The sequence below is a fragment of the Penicillium diatomitis genome, assembly GCF_028827545.1.
Source record: "Penicillium diatomitis strain IBT 30728 chromosome Unknown utg000010l_segment0_segment0, whole genome shotgun sequence".
Taxonomy (NCBI): Eukaryota; Fungi; Ascomycota; class Eurotiomycetes; order Eurotiales; family Aspergillaceae; genus Penicillium; species Penicillium diatomitis.
The window spans coordinates 1,817,519-1,835,008 of record NW_026623182.1 but is presented as its reverse complement, the minus strand read 5'-3'; the positions used below and the strand labels follow the sequence as shown (position 1 = coordinate 1,835,008).

Here is a 17,490-nt window from a genome sequence, read left to right as displayed (position 1 = left end):
GTCTATGAACACTGGACTATTGAATGGGAGGGGTGTGTGTCAAGTTGGAGTGAATGGTGGAGTAGCGATGTCGTCGGTCCTTTCTGCCTTGGAACCGAAGATCCTTTTTCTTTTGCGGAGAGACAAATCGACGCCCGGTAGATGGATGTGTCCTTGTCACGGCAACAGTGAGAGACAGAGACAGAAAGAGAGCGGCCGGAGGCTTTGATCCGGGGAGGAGGGAACGAGACGATCTTATGAAGCAGTGGAATTAGAATGGAGAGGGGCAGTGGGTTTCATCCGGTGGACCGTTCTTAATTGATTGACAAAAGAGAGAGTGGAAGGTGACGATGTTGAGCATGTGGATGAGTCCCGTGAAGAATCCAAGTGGCCCAAATCAGATGGAGGGGGAAATGCTCCCAGTAGATATAATGACCCGTTGGTGCAGGTTGGTCGCCGGTATGCTATGCGCCGGGCGGCTGGTAAAGGGCGCAATTACTCGGATAATTTGGGGATGACTGCTGCAAGGTTGAAGGAGTGGACAGGATAGTATGGAGGGGCGTCAGAGGGCGACAGGGACCGAGAGAAAGAGAGAGATGGTTGGGAACTATCGAGAAAGTATGTGGCTAGAGGGGAGAAGGATACGAGTAGCTAGTGAGGTATTATGAAGGGGCGCGAAAAGAGGTCACAGACAAGCGCAGATGGCCCTGCATAGGAGGATCTGAGATACTCGAAGATGTTCCTTTTCTTTTTCTTTTTGGTGATTTTTGGGGGGGGGGGGATTTTACTGAAATTTCCATTTAGGCAGTAGTAGTCTAGTACTACATAATACTGCAGTATTGCTCCATAGCTTTCTACTCGTCTTTTTGGTACGCGCGCGAAAAACCTGAGACGAGCGGCGGAGCTGGGGGGCGCGCTGTCAGGGTTAACCACCAGACAGGGTTGCCATGACCCTGATTTGCTCACTGACCGTTGGCGGCGCGCGTTGGAATGTCTGGAGAGCTCGTCCGTCGCTCGTTACTGAGTGGGTGAAAAAGGAACCAAACCCACATGCTTGGCAAGCGTGGATGCTATCCAATGCATGGACTCTGGATCGCGACGAATGCTACACTCGTTGTCGGACATCTTGACGCTGTCCGGCCTCTTTCTGGAGCGAGACGCATGATTCGATGTATGACTGCATGGAGGCGAACCCCCCAACCTTTCTGACGCCATGCCTGATGATTAGTGGAGGTTGGGCGGACGTCGTCGGTATATACTGGAGTAGTCGATTATGATTTGTACAACCGAGTTGAAGGTTTTGGAATTCTTGTAAGCCCTATGGAGTCCCGTAAGTTGATCATGGCCTGTAAGTAGTAAGGTACTAGCAGGAGGCTAGTAGCAGTGAGCGATCCAAATGACTCGACCAGCCCACCTGCACTTCATTCGATGGATGAGCGACCATTCGCCAAATGGTCGAGAATGCCATGTCGCCTGGCCCGGCCATGTGAATCACGACAAAAGCTAAAATCTCCCTTCCGGGGAATCATTCGGGAGAGTATGAGTTTCTAGTAGTACAGTACTACTTTGGGACTCATTCCAGGTCAGGAGTGCAGAGAGGATGGGAACTCCTAGGGAACTCCTAGGGAACCAGGTAGCAGGTACTGCAAGGCACAGCCCTGTAGCCCACTAAATGAGAGTCTTGAGTACTTGACGTTGTCCACCTGCTAAACACAGGTCCTGGTGGCTTACTACTACTACTACTACTACTACTACTACTACTACTACTACTACTACTACTACTGGACACTGACAGTACTGCGAGACCTTCCAAACTTGGTACTAATACTATCCCTTGATTCATGCACCTCTTGCAATATTGCATCCGCGGCCCGCAGGTTTTCAATCGCGTGTCAGGACTTACAGGAGTTTAATGATCGGGTTGACTGTGTCCCAATAATAATGTTGCGTTTCCCTGTTTCTCCCTCGAGCGCAAATGAGCTGTATACGGCAAATGAACCAAAGACACTTATGAGAAAAGAGTGTCTCACTGTCTATTTTCTCATTCCACCACAGTGATCTTCATGAATACGACTTAAATTACCCATTCAAAGCGTGAAGATGGATCTAAAATAAGATCTGAGTCGGCGCTTGTAGCCGTTTCCGCCGGCCCAAATGAGCATTCACAAACCATACTACAACTAACTTCTAGCTCAGGACTCGATCGTCAACTCGACTGGCGTCATTCACTCGTTCCCAATGATCCACAGTGCAGAAAATAGGAAAAGTGAAGGATCTTTTCCAAAATCTTTATTTCGCCCTGAATCTTCATCCTGGTCCGTCAAATGCGCTGTGCTTGGTCCTCTGTGCAAGTGTGCACCGTGCTCTCACAAGTCCTCTCGGTGGCCAAGTGCATGCTCGAGAAAATCATCGATCGGCGCTCCGAGGAGAATCCCCACCTCATATCCGCAGTGGAGAACTCGACTCGTTGATCTGATGATCATGAATTGCGTACTGAAGAAGGACGTGTTCCCCATTGTTGATTGTAGCACCTCTGAGGTACCTATTCACCCGCGGGTATCTACCAGTACCTAATGTACCTACCAAGTAGCTCTAGTGGTGTCCCAGCTGGCGAAGTGACTGGCGCTCCTCTCTCGAAGCCTGCTCCTTGAGATGATAAACAGAGGCACAGAGGCACAGAGGCACAGAGGCACAGAGGCACAGATAATGGCGAGCAAGCAAGATCAACTGAATCTTCTTGCGACTCGCGCTATCCTCATCGTGCGTGCCTGGCAATGGGGAAACGCGCATGAAACTCGCGACCGTCTCACATTCTTCTGATCTGAGACGCGGGGGAGGAGGATAGCAGAAGTAGACCTATGGTACGTTCCACTTCCCATTCACTTAGACTTTACACTAACCGCAGTGAATAACTGAATGTACAGTGACTGGTCAAGCTGAACTATTCAAGGAGGGGACCCTTGGCACAGTCATGATTGGATCAAAAGGGAAGTGAGGGCGGTTCGGTATTGGTCTCAGTGTAGGACTCTGCTTCTCACAACCTAACTCTGTCTCGCCTCTGCTCGTGACAGCTGCGGAGATTCGTGGTCATGGTGTTCTCCTGTAACTCAGACGACAAGGTTCATGCGACCAATGTGACACAGCATTCAGCTGGTCTCTCCTCCTCGCGGATGGTCCTCGGTAAGTCCTTATGCTACTGTAAGAGTCTACGCTACCTCTTTCTTTTCTCACCGAGCAATCCATTATACACACAGACTCAGTCATATCTAGCTGTCTTCAGTCTACTAGTGTGCAGTTTCTACACAGGGAAATGGAAACAGTTGACGATGCCTACCGATAACTCGCTTGTCTTTCGGAGTGAATACGAGTGAATCACCTGGGTCATCGCGCTTCTACTCTTTGCAGTTTGCACTGCTACTGATCTACGACTGCTAGTCTACTACTGCCCTAGCATCTCAGGTCCACTCACGCACAGCCACCCAATCGACCAGTCAACCCGCCACTCACCCCAAATGCCCATTGCTAGCCAGTCGCATGAGCTGCAGTGGTGGCTGATAGCTCCGCAGGTACTGCAGTACGGCGAATGAGTCCTCAGTCCTGACTCCTCACAGGTCCATATCTCCAAACTCGCCACGCCAAGTGACCCCTGTCACACGCATATCCCGGATCACGGTGCACCAAAGCATGCTCCGTCAGACGCCCGAGCCACGGTCACGGCCCATGGTTGACCTGTCCTTTGCCCGAGTCATTTTCGATGGTCGCGCGGTGGGGAGTCGATCGAGTAAGTGTTTGGATAGATCAGAAACGAGGGAGGGACGGGCGGAGCGGGGAGAGGGATTCAAGCATGAAGGGTCATGGAAGGGGAGAAAGCTCCTAGCGACCTTGGAAGGCTGCTTGAATAGATGTGCAGTTGTGCACCTTTCTAGGTGTGAGGATAGTCCTTGGATGGGGTTGACTTGTTCATATGAGAAAAGCCTGGCAACACGGTAGCATCATTCTGGGCCATTCGAGTGTTCCCGGACTCCTGGCGTAGAGGGGTATCAGACTTCAACGTACGAGGAGTCGAGGACTATATCTGGTCTGTCCTTTGAAAATCCAGGAGCTGGGAAGAATTCATGATCCTTGAACGTAATCTGCTCGTACCTGCCATAGTCATTCCATCCAAATTGTTAAGGTATCTACCTAACACATCTATCGCACAGACTTGCTCTAGCAACCCGTAACTACATCTTCCGACATCCAGCGCCCGTGTGGTTGAAAGCATCCTCAGGACGACACTACCATCATCCTTCTAGACTCTTCACTAGAATGATGCAGGCAGTGACCGTCCCGACCGATTGAAGACCTGCATCCACGCCGGCATTTTCGAGTGAAGAAAGAAATAAAAAAAGCCAAAAAAAAAAGCAAAGAAGAGATCTACACGCCCGGTAGAAGTTATTTTGGGCATTCGGATCGAGGTTTTCGTACTACTGGTTCCCATGTTAGTACTAAGTAGTAGTAAGTTACAGTAAACAGTCTAGAACAGAGATGGAAGATACGTGCCTCCATTATTCCCGTTTAGGCTCCGAAACTACGTCAACCGTCGGCGTACAGTAGTAAGCGCCTAAGTCAGGGCCACTATGTGCTATAGTTCAGTTCCAAGCTGCTGCCGCCCCTCAGGCTCTTGCGAGCTGGATTTGCTTCAGCAGTAGTGACTTCCTCAACACCACACTTGAAGTATTAGCGAATGTACCTCGAGTGGTCCCACTCATTAAGCGCCCGCTATTATTCCCCTGTTCGAACTTCACGGCTCACTTCCTGAGCAGTCGGGAACCTTTACCCGACGGGCGTCTCCGGTCATATTCTTTTTGATTCAATTACTCCAATTCAGCTTCCAGACGTCCGCTACCTTTACTTGTCGCCAACATAGCGCTTAGAGGAGGACAATCTAAATCACCTCACAGACAGTCTGTTCCCTGTAATCTGCCATGCTAGGTGGATACCTCCATCAGGTGGTAATCCTGAGCCTGAGCTCGTTCAAGCCCCAAATACATACACTCGCGGCTCGACGTGATAAATATATCTACGGAAGATCTGCCCGGCGCTCGCTGCCTGTTTCCACGCGCCCTAAGAATCCCGCCTGCATCTATAGGTGGCCGTGAAGCTGCTAATTATATAATTTGAGCATTCGAAAACTACGATGCGATGGTCTAATCATACACCATTCCAATAGGTACCTGTCTAGCGAGACAACCACAGACATTAGAAATGCGCGAAATTTGTCAACAATTTTACATCACGTCCAGCGAGCCAATGTCACTTATGTAAGCCTACTACCAGGCACCTACCTTACCTTCCAAGCTTCCAAGTTCCATCAAGTGCCCGACCAACCTAAGGCTGAAAAGCCGCTAATCGGAAACGGCGGAGGTACCTGAAATCTGAAACGCGCCCGTGTTTCAGGGACAGGAGGTGGTGAAGAGCCGTCTGATTCACCAATGCCACCATTCAAGCTGGGCGGTTATAACTTATGGGAGCTTCCATGGTACTGCATCGTACACACTGCACAGTCTACAGTGATAAGGTAGTCTTTTCCTCTCTACCGGTCTCCAAGCCACTACAGTCCTACTAGCTTAGGCTAGGCGGCTATTAAAGGACTAGTCTCGACTTCATTTGGATTCGACGCCACCACCAGTACAGGTACTACTACATAGTACATACTACATACTGTTGTACTGTCGTAGACACTGGCACACTGCTAGTACCATCTCACCCAAGCCTTCTACATGGTGCTTGATCTTTCGGACTCAAAGGTGTAATCAAAATCCGATGTGTCTTGGGTTGAAGATTCTGCACATGCTTCGCACGTCTGACGTCCAGACTGGCCACGGGCGTGGTTCCTGCTCCGCATGTACAGCTGTGGAAGGCTTTCTTTCCGATATCTGCTGCGAACGATATGATATCACCTGCTCAAATGGATTGAGAATGGTTTGAATTTTTTCAAGACTCTCCCACTATCTGGGGCTTCCAAAAGATGTACCGGATCAAGCTGCGGCCGAAAGGAAAAGATATTTCGACCCTCTTATCCGCCTCAGATCTCAACTAGTTCATCACTTATGCGACAACAGCCGAGTAAGCAGTGGTGGTCAACTTGGCACTACCGGTAAATGGCTCAGTCCCCGCCTGAACATCAACCAGATACAGGTTCGAGTTCAGACCCTGCTGATCAATCAGATAGGTGAAGAACTTTTTCAGATCCCCCGAGAAATCGGTGACAGTGGACTCGGCAACGAAGCTGTACACCGTCATGGAGCCATTGGGACCCTTGTACAGTTTCCACGTGACACCGTTGATGGTGGTGGTGGCGATAGGGGCGCCCGTGGAGGAGATGGGACCGGCACCGTCCAGAGCCGCCAGCCAGACCATGATCTCGTATTCACTGGAGCTGGCGGAGGGGTTGGATTTGAGGAACATGTCGTACGAGACGTCGGCTACGATGTTGGTGTTGGAGTAGCTGTGCACGGAGCGCACACCGTGTCAGGATCAATTATCTTATGCGTGCGAGAATCACATGCCAGGCTTACCTCCATTTCCAGGTCGAGTTGATGCTCTTGACATCCTTCAAAGTTTTGGCGGTAAACTTGAGCGCAATGTTGGCAAAGCTCTTGACCGAGTATTTGGCACCGGTCCAGCCGAAAGAGGTGTGCCAGGCGATGGTGTTGCCGTTGAGGGAGTCGACGCCGGTGCACTGATGGCCCGAGGGATCGGCACTCTGACCCCAGAGGTTGTTGTAGACGATGTAGTTGCCCTTGGTGACGGAACCCCATTGATCGCAAAAGTCGGAGCGACGGGTCAAGGTGTTGGTGGAAACAGCAGCGGCGTCACCGAGACCAGCCAGGGCCACGGTGAGGAGAGACAAAGGAGTGAAGGTCTTCATGGTGGGAGATGGGGAGTTGTCAAAGATCAGAGAGTAGACTGGAGGGATTGGCAGTGGTGGGCAAGCGAGTTGGATACGATGAACCTTGAGCGATGGAAGTTATAGAGCAGGCTGTCTGGAATGACGGGCGATGGTCTTCATTCTTATATATCGCTTCACGAACGTAGCGTACGGTTCATCTGGCACTCCTAGTCGGTTGCCCTCGGGGGTTGGTCGTTTATTGGGAACAATGACCGAAGTGGATAATGCTTCCAAAGTGTAGACCTTGTGCGGGTATCAACTTATGAGCAAGGATCCTTTGGAATAGATGATCTCGTATAGATGAGCCAACAGCAGTCAGTCACTAGCACCACACTTTCTTTCTTGTCTCAACGCTCAAAGGCTCCAGGGCTCAAGCTCCACTGTGGAGGCAAACGTCTTCAGGAATTCAACTCATACTACTCACCAAGTGCTGCAGCATCGTCGCTGTTCCCCACCACAGAGGCTTGACACTTCGCAGCCTCGTGGTTGATCATGATGAAGAATCTCCGTTTCTATTACCCCCGCTGTTTATAGATGGAAGATGATAGGGCGAAACGTGTTCGAATTGACTAAGACGTTCCACGACTAGTAGTCCGTGCTAGGCCAAAGCATAGCATAACAGGTGGGTAGGCAGACCAGCTAAGTGGCCACCGAACAGGCAACATCCATCAAGACGTCCCCGCTCAAGTACAAAGGGAAAAGATAATCGTCAAGCTAAGTGTCGAAAGTTTGAAACCTTGTTGGTGCCAAAGCCAAATCTAAAAAAAGCCCGTCTTGGACTCCACTAAATTGTCCGCCGTTCACGCCTCCGTCCTCGATGGGGGTGACGGAGATGGCTGAATCGGGAAATTCTCAAGGTGGAGCTTTGTGTCAATTGATGGCTCAGGGCGGAAATTAGAACTTCCGTCGAAGGGTGAGTTTGTTTTCGTCGGAGAAAACACGGAGACGATGAAACAAAGGCCTTGATCCAAGGCGAGTGAGGAGTGGATCTCGATTACCAGCTGGAGATAGTGACGGTAGATAATCAACTACTGCTGACAGTAGTAGTTAGGCAGTCACAACTGACATGACGCATAAATGGAGCTATTCTTACAGAAAAGAAAGGATTGATGCCATGTATGAGCTGCCTCATCTACAAAGTCTGAGGATAGAGAGCTCGCTTCTCTACCCCCAGTTCTTGGTGTACTACTGCACCACCGTACCTCTTGGTGGAGATTCAGTTCGTCCGCCATGATCGATCACCTCGGATATCACTTTTACGTAGTGCTTAGTACTTAGTTACTTACTATTTCGCCAGTCTATCTTTCTCCTCTTTTGACAAGAGGTTTGCCTTCCCAAAGAAAGTCGACTGTCGCCTTGCGAGACCCTCGCCAATGAGACCTCATAGTCTATTCAGACTCCGTGCAGGTCGGAAAAATGCCTATCCGGGAAGCAACGCCCACTACGAACGTTGAGGTTGTCGACAACCTTGTATAAGCGGCTCGATCCAGTCATTCGCGGGCGACACCGTCACAACATGCATGAGTCGAGTCCTTCACAACATGCATGAGTCGAGTTCTTCTCCGCCGAATCATGACTTCATCGAGAAAAAAACCTCTATGGACAGCAGCCTGTGTGGAGAGCACGGCTACAAGCTCTGCAGCAGCAGTCTTCTACTGACTAGCGCCTCTAGACGGTGATAGAGCATGAAATCAAGACATTGAATACTATGGACTTCGTTGACTTGTTCGCGGTCCTTCGTCTTTTAACACCGTCTCCATCTGAGTCGCGGTCCTCTATGACTCTTGTACGACCAGGAGCATCACTTTTTCACGCGGTCTCTTCTGTTTCTCAACAAGGCCACTCACCTCAAGATTCACATTGTCATTCGCTTTTGAAAGAGAGAACTGACCATCGCGCCCTGATCCACGGACGAGTTGCTACAGAGCAGACTTGAGAGGTGCTAAGGTTGCTGACCGAGCATCTTTCCAGGAAGGTAACAGGTGAGTAGTATAAAGGTACTCTATTTTTTACACCCTTAGAAATTGACCTAACATACTAAATGAGGCAAAATATTTAACCGAGTAAGATGATGTCACGGATGACACAATCCTCCAATCTACGAGAGAAAGAGGGCTGGCGAGAAACGAAGAATTCCAAAACTAAGGAAGAGAAAAAAGGAGAACGGAAGAAACGCTCAGGCGTGGGTTATCTCTCACCCAGCAGCCTGCAAACCTGCCAATCCTCCCAAACACTCCAAACATCCCATCTCTCAGTTTGGACCCCAAGAAGATGTGAGCCTGCAGGCGTCACAGATGAGTGTAATCCTAACCTACTTATCTTTGTCTCACTTATCACAATTCAAATTAGAAAATTTTCAACCGTTTCACACTAAAAATCTGACCGCTCTGTTGAGAACATGAGAGGACTACGGACTTGGGTTTCTTCTGCAGAAGAAATCAGTATCGGAGGGGAGATACCGTTAACCACGCGCACCACTCAAAAACCTGGGATGTACTGTAGCTTCTTCTTCTTCTTTCTCTTTTCCCCCTCCAGCTCTTGAGATCCTTGAAACCACGCAGACAGTTTGAATAAAAGCTTATGAGTCCTTCTAAAGCTTTTCCTAACTGGCGTACAACACGCTCAAGTATAGTGTTTAACTACTCAATTAAAGTAGCAGGCGACAAGTAAGCTGTAAGAGACGGCCGCAAGTGAGACTGTTTTTGGCCGTCGATTTGCCAGTGTTTTGCCACGGAGTCCTGAACCTAATCAAATAAACTACCACGTGGATATCTGTCAAAAAGCAAGCTTTGAATTCAAATTCCTAATAATACATGAAGTGATAATGCTTGGGCTTCCGGAAAGATAGGGCGGTAAAAGATAGGGCGGTAGCATATAACAAGGTCCTCAGTGGAGCATTTCTTGAGATATCACATGCTCAAGCTATTGGAATGGCGTAGCGGCAGTACGTAGCTAAGGATGAATGGCGTAGCGGCAGCACGTAGCAAGATCCTCAGCAGTGAATATAATATTTCTTTCGTTCGTGTTTGGGGCGGGCGGGCGGCGCATGACGGATTCGAACTCTAGCTCTAGTGGAGCATTCTCAACACTTCTTGAGGTAATGATAATCTCTTTGGCTGCTAAGTGAGGTCGTAGCGCTATTGAGGAGACTGTTTGAGGAGTCGTATGATTAAATAGCAGAGAGTGCTCGATCTCTGCCTGTAGTCCACGTGTGATTCTGGTAGGTCTGAGGTGGTAGAGTTTTAAGGTGACTCTGCGCTCGGGGGATCTCTGGATATGAAAGAGTATAACCATATTGACTTGGTAGCCGGAATTTGAGAACCACCAGTATGCATCAGTTCGTAGTTGTGCCTCTGATTCAGAAAGACCAGTTTCAATAACGAGCGAAGGCCAGTCGTTATCTTCAGAAGGATTTCCTTCAGAAGGATTTCCTAACGGAGTGAGAGACTCGTCGGCTTCTTTCTCGCATGAATTTCCGTAGTACCGGGCGGCCGAGTTCATAGTATAATCGTCTGAATTAATTCCTATTTCGAATAATTTTAGCACGAGTTTATTTGAAAATGACTGTGTTACGCGCTCATGAGCTTTTGAGGGTATTATTCGAATAACCCCTTGCTGGTGCTGTGTATCGAGAGTTAATCTATAGGGAACCTCAAGAGGATTTCGATCTCCACCGATAAGCTCCTGTACTTGTCAGGATAGGTTTAACACGATAATAAACTGGTTCGAGTAAGACGCGTCGGAGTTAATTTGATGATAGACGTCGTTCGCAGTTTGTCGAAGTGTAGAAATAGAGGGGGCAGACAACACCACAGCACCCGGGATTTCGAATGGCAGGTGCGAATTACAGTCCCTCGCTGCCTCGACCGGTGAGAGTGACTCGGGACTACCGATAGTCTTCGCCGACTCGGCGTCCTTCGTATCCAGGGAGGAGGAGGATACTGTTGATGGGGATAGGGATAGCATATTGGCTGAATTGGGGGGGGGGAAGGGGGGAGAATAGGATGGTTGAGGAAACCGGGGTTAGGCAGAGCTAGAGAAGCGAGATTGACTATTGATAGAGGACTAAGGCTAAAGTAGAAATGTTGCGACAGGAACATGACTACTTTCATGTGACGTCAGTCCAGAGCAGGCGGTCAGATGCATTAGGCGGGTACAAAGGTGCTGACTTGCGTCGGGTAGAATACCTAAGAAACGAGTTGTGTGTATATAGGTGCATATACTCCAAAGGTTGATCATTCTCCAGCCTTCACATTATCGAGCAAATGACAGTCTCGTGACCGAGGTCTACGTACTCACCTTGAATCTAGTTGATGCATGTCAATCCTCGACTGCAAGTACATTGGATGACTCTCACCTGGTCCAACTCCCTCCTGCACAGACATTGTGCGCATGTAGGTAGAGAGAGAGAGAGAGACCTGCCGACCATCTCCAACACAAAGACCTCGACAAAAGCTTTGGACAAAGCTACAGTGTAGCTTTGCGTTGAAGAAGTCCATGGCACAGGTGCAAATGCCGAGGCAGTCGTATAAGTCTCTGCTGTTGAAGTCGGTCGGACTCGGTCGATCCGAGATGGCGTGTTGAGCGAGTCCAAACAATCCAAAGTGATCGCGACGGGAAGCAGGGGGATTCCCCACAATTAGATGCTGCGCGAATCACGATTCAAGTTGGAGGTGATGTTTGGGCGGCTTATGCGGGGAGTGGAGTCCCAGGGGGGAAATTCATGGATCTCGAGAAAAGATCTGGTTGAGATGGGACTTTTTTTTTTTGTTTCGGTACACGAGCTGTAAGTTTTCCTTCTTCCCTACTCCTCCTCCTCCATCGGCCATCTCCCCCCTCACGATGCCCTCGAAATCATCCTCCAACAAAAAAGCCGCTTCAGGCTGCGGCTGCCGATGCTTCTCGCTGCGCAATTTGAGCCTCCTGGCCGTCTTTCTGGCCCTGTTCTCGGCCCTGTACAGCTTCCTCGATGCGCGTCTCCATCAATTCTACATCTTTGATCCGGAGCATCTGCACGATCTGTCGCAACGCGCCATCAAGGCTCATGGCGAGGACACGCGCTCCATTGTCGACTTTATCGTTGCGGAGCTGCAGGACAAGGTCGGCGAGAAGTACCTGAGTACCGAGGAGGAATGGGTTTTCAACAACGCCGGTGGCGCCATGGGCGCCATGTATGTGATTCATGCTAGTGAGTAGACACCTCTTTGATGTTTATTGTCCTGCTATGAAGAAAGACTCAACCAGAGCAAGAGCTCCCCATCTTCTTCCATTCCCTTCCCTTCCCCCTTATTTCCCCTCCCACGACGGGCAATTCCACTCACCACCCACAAATCAACCCCAGGCATCACCGAATACCTCATCATCTTCGGCACCACCATCGGCACCGAAGGCCACACCGGTCGCCACACCGCCGACGACTACTTCAACATCCTCCAGGGCGAACAACTGGCCTACACCCCCGGCGACTTCGCTCCCGAGCGCTACCCAGCCGGTACCGTCCACCACCTGGTCCGCGGCCAAGTCAAGCAGTATAAGATGGACAGCTCGTGTTTCGCGCTCGAGTACGCGCGTGGCTGGATCCCTCCCATGTTGTTCTTTGGGTATGCGGATACCTTTACGAGTACGTTGGATTTCCCGACGTTGTGGGCGACCACCCGGATTACGGCCAGGGAGATGGTGGGCAATCTGTTGCAGATGAAGTTATAGAGGGTGGTGATTGGAGTTGGGGAGAGGGAGAATGCAAGGGTGCTGCTGTATGATGTATCAGGGGTATCTCGTGGGGTGCACTGAACTCGGGTTTGTATGAGATTTGTTGAAAAGTAAACAAGGGCGAGACCTCGGGTCGGAGCCGGGTTGGAGATTGTATATCTTGTAATGTCTATGATTCATGTCCGGGTGCAAAGTGGTCGTGGGATAGAGAACTCGCATAAAGACACAGAGAAAGGTCAATGTATGATTATGTGACGATTCACTCGATTGCACGGGGACATCCAAAGATAAAGCATCCCCGCCCGAGTGGAAGACGAAGAAGAATTCTGCTGGAATATTGCAAATCTAGACCATTTTCCACGCCGGGGAAACGAATGAATTTGAACGTCGTATCAAGACTCGAGGAATAGGAAATCGCAATGCGTCCAATCGTTTCACATGGCTCTCATGAACATTGCCTCTCCGGAAGTCTCTGCTAATACCATTCCATGACTGAGCGTTATCGCTGACAGCAAATTTACTACCGGATACTGTTTTCAACTTCTCACAAAGCTGGAGCCTCCCAGAACTCTCGCTTGATCTTCATCACGGCGGATCGCTTGTGCGGGAAGTTGACTTCTCCCTCCTTGTAGAATCCTGCGTCCTGGAGGTATTTGATGATCCTAGTCATTCTTGTGTAAGCAGGTCATTCCCCCAGTGCCCACAGGACCGGCAAGAAGAAAAAAAAAAAAAACAAAATTGGGGGTGGCCACTTACTTGACATTGTCCACCCGCGGCTCCAGATATACCGTCTCCGTCCGCATATCAGACAAGAAGCAATGATGCACCAAGGCACTCAACCAGATCGCCACCCGATGAGATCCACGGAACTCCTGCTCTCCAACAAGCAGGTGAATACCACGGTCGTAGTTCTCGACTCGGTCCAACAACCGACCTAGCGGGTCTTCCTTGACCCAGTAGATCTCAAAATACCCGAATGGACGTCCGTCCCAGCAGCCAATGACGGGGAAACTGTGCCGGCTGGTAAGATTCTTCAGCAAGAATTGCTCTTGGACCTCCCGTGCACCACCTTCCTTCCACATGGCTTCTACGCGTGGATCATTCATCCATCGGTGGAGCATGTCCAGATCCGAGGGTGCCTTCGAGCACAGATGCTGCTCGATACTGGTCACCCCGGAGCTGACGGTGGCGGTTGGGGTAGAGGGACGACTGCTGGGAGCAGCAGTGTCCTTGGACCCCGTAGTCGAAGTCTTGCTCATGGGCAAGAATGGCACGCGGAAAGAAAGGTACTGGTCCACGCTCGGGACGTGACGCACATAGAAGACTTCCCCTTGGTGTGGGGGTTTCGGTCGTACCGGATGCCGCACGCCCCGAGTAAATGTATACTGCGTGGGCGCCGGGGGATAATACGTGGGCAGGTGACTGGCCGACGTGAAAGGTCCAACGGACGTGAACGTGCCGATGTTGGTCGTGTGGAACGAGACCTCTGCCGGCAACGGGCCGCCGAGGCTTTCTCGCGCGGGGGATCCATGTCGGGATTGGTAGGGAGTCAAAGAAGGTGAGGGAGGGGAGCCACGAGGTGTGAGAGTGAAGAGATACATGCGTGGATCAATCTGCCAGAAGCTGCGTCGGCTCACAAACATATTCGTCCACGCGCTCGAGTCCCGAGTTTCCATGGGTTGAAGGCCCACGGAGGAGTCTTCGCTGGCGATGAGACCCATGCGCTCCAGCTTCTGCAGCAGATTTCGACCTTTAAAGATCCCTTCTCTCCTGATATTCACGCGCCATTCGCCCTGGGGTCGTCCGGAGACTGGCGTCGATTGCGACGCGGCCGTCTCCAGATGCAGGTCGGGCTCCGGCTCGTGAAAGTACCACCACATTGTCGCCCACAGCATCATTGCAATTTGACGAGTAGGCGATATCGTCGGTTTGAAATCGCTCGACGGGGGGTTGACGATGTAGGAAATATAGAGACTGTCCCGGTTCAGGGTCGGCGTCGTGAATCGCTGGACGTTGCTGTCGTCGCTGCCGCTGGATGGAGGCCGGCCATTGTCAGGTCCTGTCCTTCCTCGCTCTTCCGCAATCGCAGGAGATCTATGGCCTTCTTTCTCGGTCTGAATGATGATGGTCCATCCGGGAGGAAATGTCGCATTGGAGCTGTGAGACAGCGTATCGTTCGATTTGAAGGTGACTCCGCCAAAGACCGGGGTCACCGTAAACGAGAGGCCATTTGGTAAATGGCAGGTGTTGTTGCGCATGATGGCCTCGTGAATGCGCACCACGAGTACCAAGACGGTTGGCCTCACAAGAAAAGAAAGCCCGACAGAAGTTCCTCGCCTAACCTACGCGGGGAAGAGTGCCAACGCCGAGTCGTTCGAATGGTAATCTCCGCTGCAGACAAGCACAGCCGTACATACGACGACTGGACACTCAGAGGTACAGAGGTTCCCCTTGGCCAAGTGTGGAAAGAATATTGGGGATGGTAATGAGGCACAACAGTCGCAGAGGAAATTCTGCGTCGCACCTCCGCCGATGACGCAGTGGAGTTGTATCGTTGTGTGCGCGAGTGGGGTCGACCACGACGGGAGGGGGGGGGGGGTTGCGCGGAGATCTCGGATGCCTTCTCTCTCTCTCTCCAGTGCGACGCTACACGAGGTTGGGCTCTGCAGTCGGCTGACGGTCGCGGGGCAGGACATCATGCCACTCTTACCAGGATCAGTTGATCGGTCAGTCGGGTACTTTTGTGCATTGATGTCTTGGTGGTCCCAGGATCTTCCAAGTGTCACTCAGAACGGGCACTGCTTTGGTAATTCGTATTATTCGCGAACCGCGAGTCGACGCAGATGTACAGTCTAATTATCTCGTGCCAGCGCGCAAATTGGGCTGAAGCATGCAAGGTAGGAGATACAAGCCAATCCACGTAGAGCCAGGTGACTACCCAAGAACAACAAACCTATACATCCGCCCTCAGAACCAAGATAGAAACAGCAGATGTAGATGTCACGTGGAGCGAAACAAAAATACAAAACAAGGAAAAAGAAAAGAAAAAAAAAAAACACAGAAACAGAAACAGAAACAGAAACAGAGAGGAAAGGGTATAATAGTAACCAAAGGATAGGGAAGAATACAAATACTACAATCTCCGAGAGTCTCGATCAAAAGTCCTCCACGGTGGTGCCGACTCCTCGTGCACGCGCCAGACGGACAAGGTCGCCCCCAGTCACCAAATCCATCAAGCCGAGCCCGACGCTCTTGTAGATGAGATTGCCACGCTCGATCCATTCACGCAGACTCTTGGTATCGTCAAGATGGGCCCCCTCGCCTGCATTTTGGGTGGCGTGGCGGACCATCATCAGCTCACCCAGTTCCACCACCTGGTGTGGCTTGATCTCCGCCTGGGTGATTTCACCCGCCTCGCGGAGAGAAGCGTCCAGACTATCGACGACCACCACACCGCTGCGTTTGGTGTGTTTGTGGAAGTGACGGTGGGGTGGAGTCACGGTCACTTCGTCGCGGAGGATGTCGGGGTGAATCTCGGCCATCGTGCTCTTGTAGGACCCCACGGCGCAGATATAGCGACCCTTTTGACGTCCCTCGCGAGAAGTCAGGTGATCCGCGGGGAAGAGAGGGTTCGTGGAAGGCGTACAGCAAAAGATAGCATCGGCCTTGCGGACTTGGGCTTTGAGAATCCGGGAATACTCGCCAAAGTCGGTACTGACGGCGGAGAATTTCACATCCCGGCGCCATGCCGTATTCTCGGGCAGGTAGATATCGCGAAGCAATTCCGCCGCTCGTTCAAAGGACCGGTTGACGATATACACCCGACGGATCTCGTCCCCACGCAAGATCAACGCCAGACGAATGTGCCAGTACGCTTGAGTGCCCGCCCCGAACACCAACAGCGTCTTGACCTTCTTGCGCTTGTTGAACAGCATGAGCGAGGCCAATGCGGTCCGAAAGGCTGTCAGCTCATATGCATTGATCAGTCCGAACGGCAGGGACTCTGCGTCCAGCAGGGTGATACTGCCTCGCGGAGTGGTGTCGCGTGCTCCAGCACCCGGCCAGGCCCCGAGAGTCGCGGAGGGGGAGTCCACCACTCGTTTTTGATTCACGCACCCACTGGGGAGGACGACATCTGCGATACTATCCTCCTTTGTGCTGCTCGTCGTGGTCGTGGTCGTGGTCGTGGTAGCCGAGGTGTCGATAGAGCCATCGTCATCCACGGACGAGCCGAGCGATAGCTCACTCGTGTCGGACGATAGCGAGGCCACCGAATCCCGGACCGAGCCACGGTGGGAGCGAGACGAGACCGAGCCGCTTTTCGCTTGATCGAGCCCTTCTCGTTCAATGACACATCCCGGCCCCGCACCATCCTGCAAAGAGATCATCTTGATGCCAAGCGTGGTGCCAGTCGTCGCCGGCATGAAGATAGTCGTGCATCCATTCGAGCGAGTGATGGCCGTTCGTCGCGGCTGGTATGTGGCTGAGCAACCCTGCTCTTGGGAGCCCGTGGAATATTCCCGGAGGGCTTCCGAAAGGTTCTGTTGCAGCTCGACCACCTCGTCACGGTTGAGGGAAAGCAGTAGCTGCCGGAGTTGGGTTTGGGAAATGATTGTGAGTGGCATGGCGAATGAATCCCGGACTGGTGAATGAGGGAGAAGAACGGGTGGAGGGAAGGAAGCGAAGATGGGATTGATAGACGTGCCAGACACGATGCGAAGAGGTCGCGCGACGAATCAGTGCTGGGGGGTATCTTGGACGCTGCGGTCCGCGGCACCGTCGTAGGAGGTGGTAATCAAGCGCTAGCACGGAAGTCGGACAGAAAGATAGGGACGAGGGTGTGATAATCACAGAATCTAGTGTTGTGA

General features: G+C 51.4%; 6 protein-coding genes across 6 annotated transcripts; 2 read left to right on the top strand and 4 right to left on the bottom strand.

The window, feature by feature from the left end:
* Positions 1-1,029: 1,029 nt before the first annotated feature.
* Positions 1,030-2,163, top strand: N7539_007623 (uncharacterized protein; the record flags this gene model as incomplete). The annotated part of the gene is made up of 4 exons (XM_056937224.1): positions 1,030-1,150; positions 1,296-1,309; positions 1,696-1,797; positions 2,116-2,163. The coding sequence occupies 4 exons, from the start codon at positions 1,030-1,032 to the stop codon at positions 2,161-2,163; spliced, it is 285 nt and encodes a 94-aa protein (XP_056788023.1).
* Positions 2,164-6,069: 3,906 nt separating this feature from the next.
* xgeA (putative endoglucanase) lies at positions 6,070-6,892 on the bottom strand (the record flags this gene model as incomplete). Its single annotated transcript, XM_056937223.1, has 2 exons — positions 6,070-6,469; positions 6,540-6,892. 2 exons carry the CDS (start codon positions 6,890-6,892, stop codon positions 6,070-6,072), a joined length of 753 nt encoding a protein of 250 aa, XP_056788022.1.
* Positions 6,893-9,865: 2,973 nt separating this feature from the next.
* Positions 9,866-10,879, bottom strand: N7539_007621 (uncharacterized protein; the record flags this gene model as incomplete). Its single annotated transcript, XM_056937222.1, has 2 exons — positions 9,866-10,597; positions 10,676-10,879. 2 exons carry the CDS (start codon positions 10,877-10,879, stop codon positions 9,866-9,868), a joined length of 936 nt encoding a protein of 311 aa, XP_056788021.1.
* An 876-nt stretch (positions 10,880-11,755) lies between these two features.
* Positions 11,756-12,619, top strand: erg2 (C-8 sterol isomerase ERG2; the record flags this gene model as incomplete). Its single annotated transcript, XM_056937221.1, has 2 exons — positions 11,756-12,101; positions 12,255-12,619. The coding sequence occupies 2 exons, from the start codon at positions 11,756-11,758 to the stop codon at positions 12,617-12,619; spliced, it is 711 nt and encodes a 236-aa protein (XP_056788020.1).
* A 547-nt stretch (positions 12,620-13,166) lies between these two features.
* Positions 13,167-14,880, bottom strand: N7539_007619 (GNAT family N-acetyltransferase; the record flags this gene model as incomplete). The annotated part of the gene is made up of 2 exons (XM_056937220.1): positions 13,167-13,284; positions 13,379-14,880. 2 exons carry the CDS (start codon positions 14,878-14,880, stop codon positions 13,167-13,169), a joined length of 1,620 nt encoding a protein of 539 aa, XP_056788019.1.
* An 897-nt stretch (positions 14,881-15,777) lies between these two features.
* On the bottom strand, positions 15,778-17,247 carry N7539_007618 (putative proline utilization protein PrnX-like; the record flags this gene model as incomplete). The annotated part of the gene is made up of 1 exon (XM_056937219.1): positions 15,778-17,247. One exon carries the CDS (start codon positions 17,245-17,247, stop codon positions 15,778-15,780), a length of 1,470 nt encoding a protein of 489 aa, XP_056788018.1.
* Between the last annotated feature and the right edge of the window lie 243 nt (positions 17,248-17,490).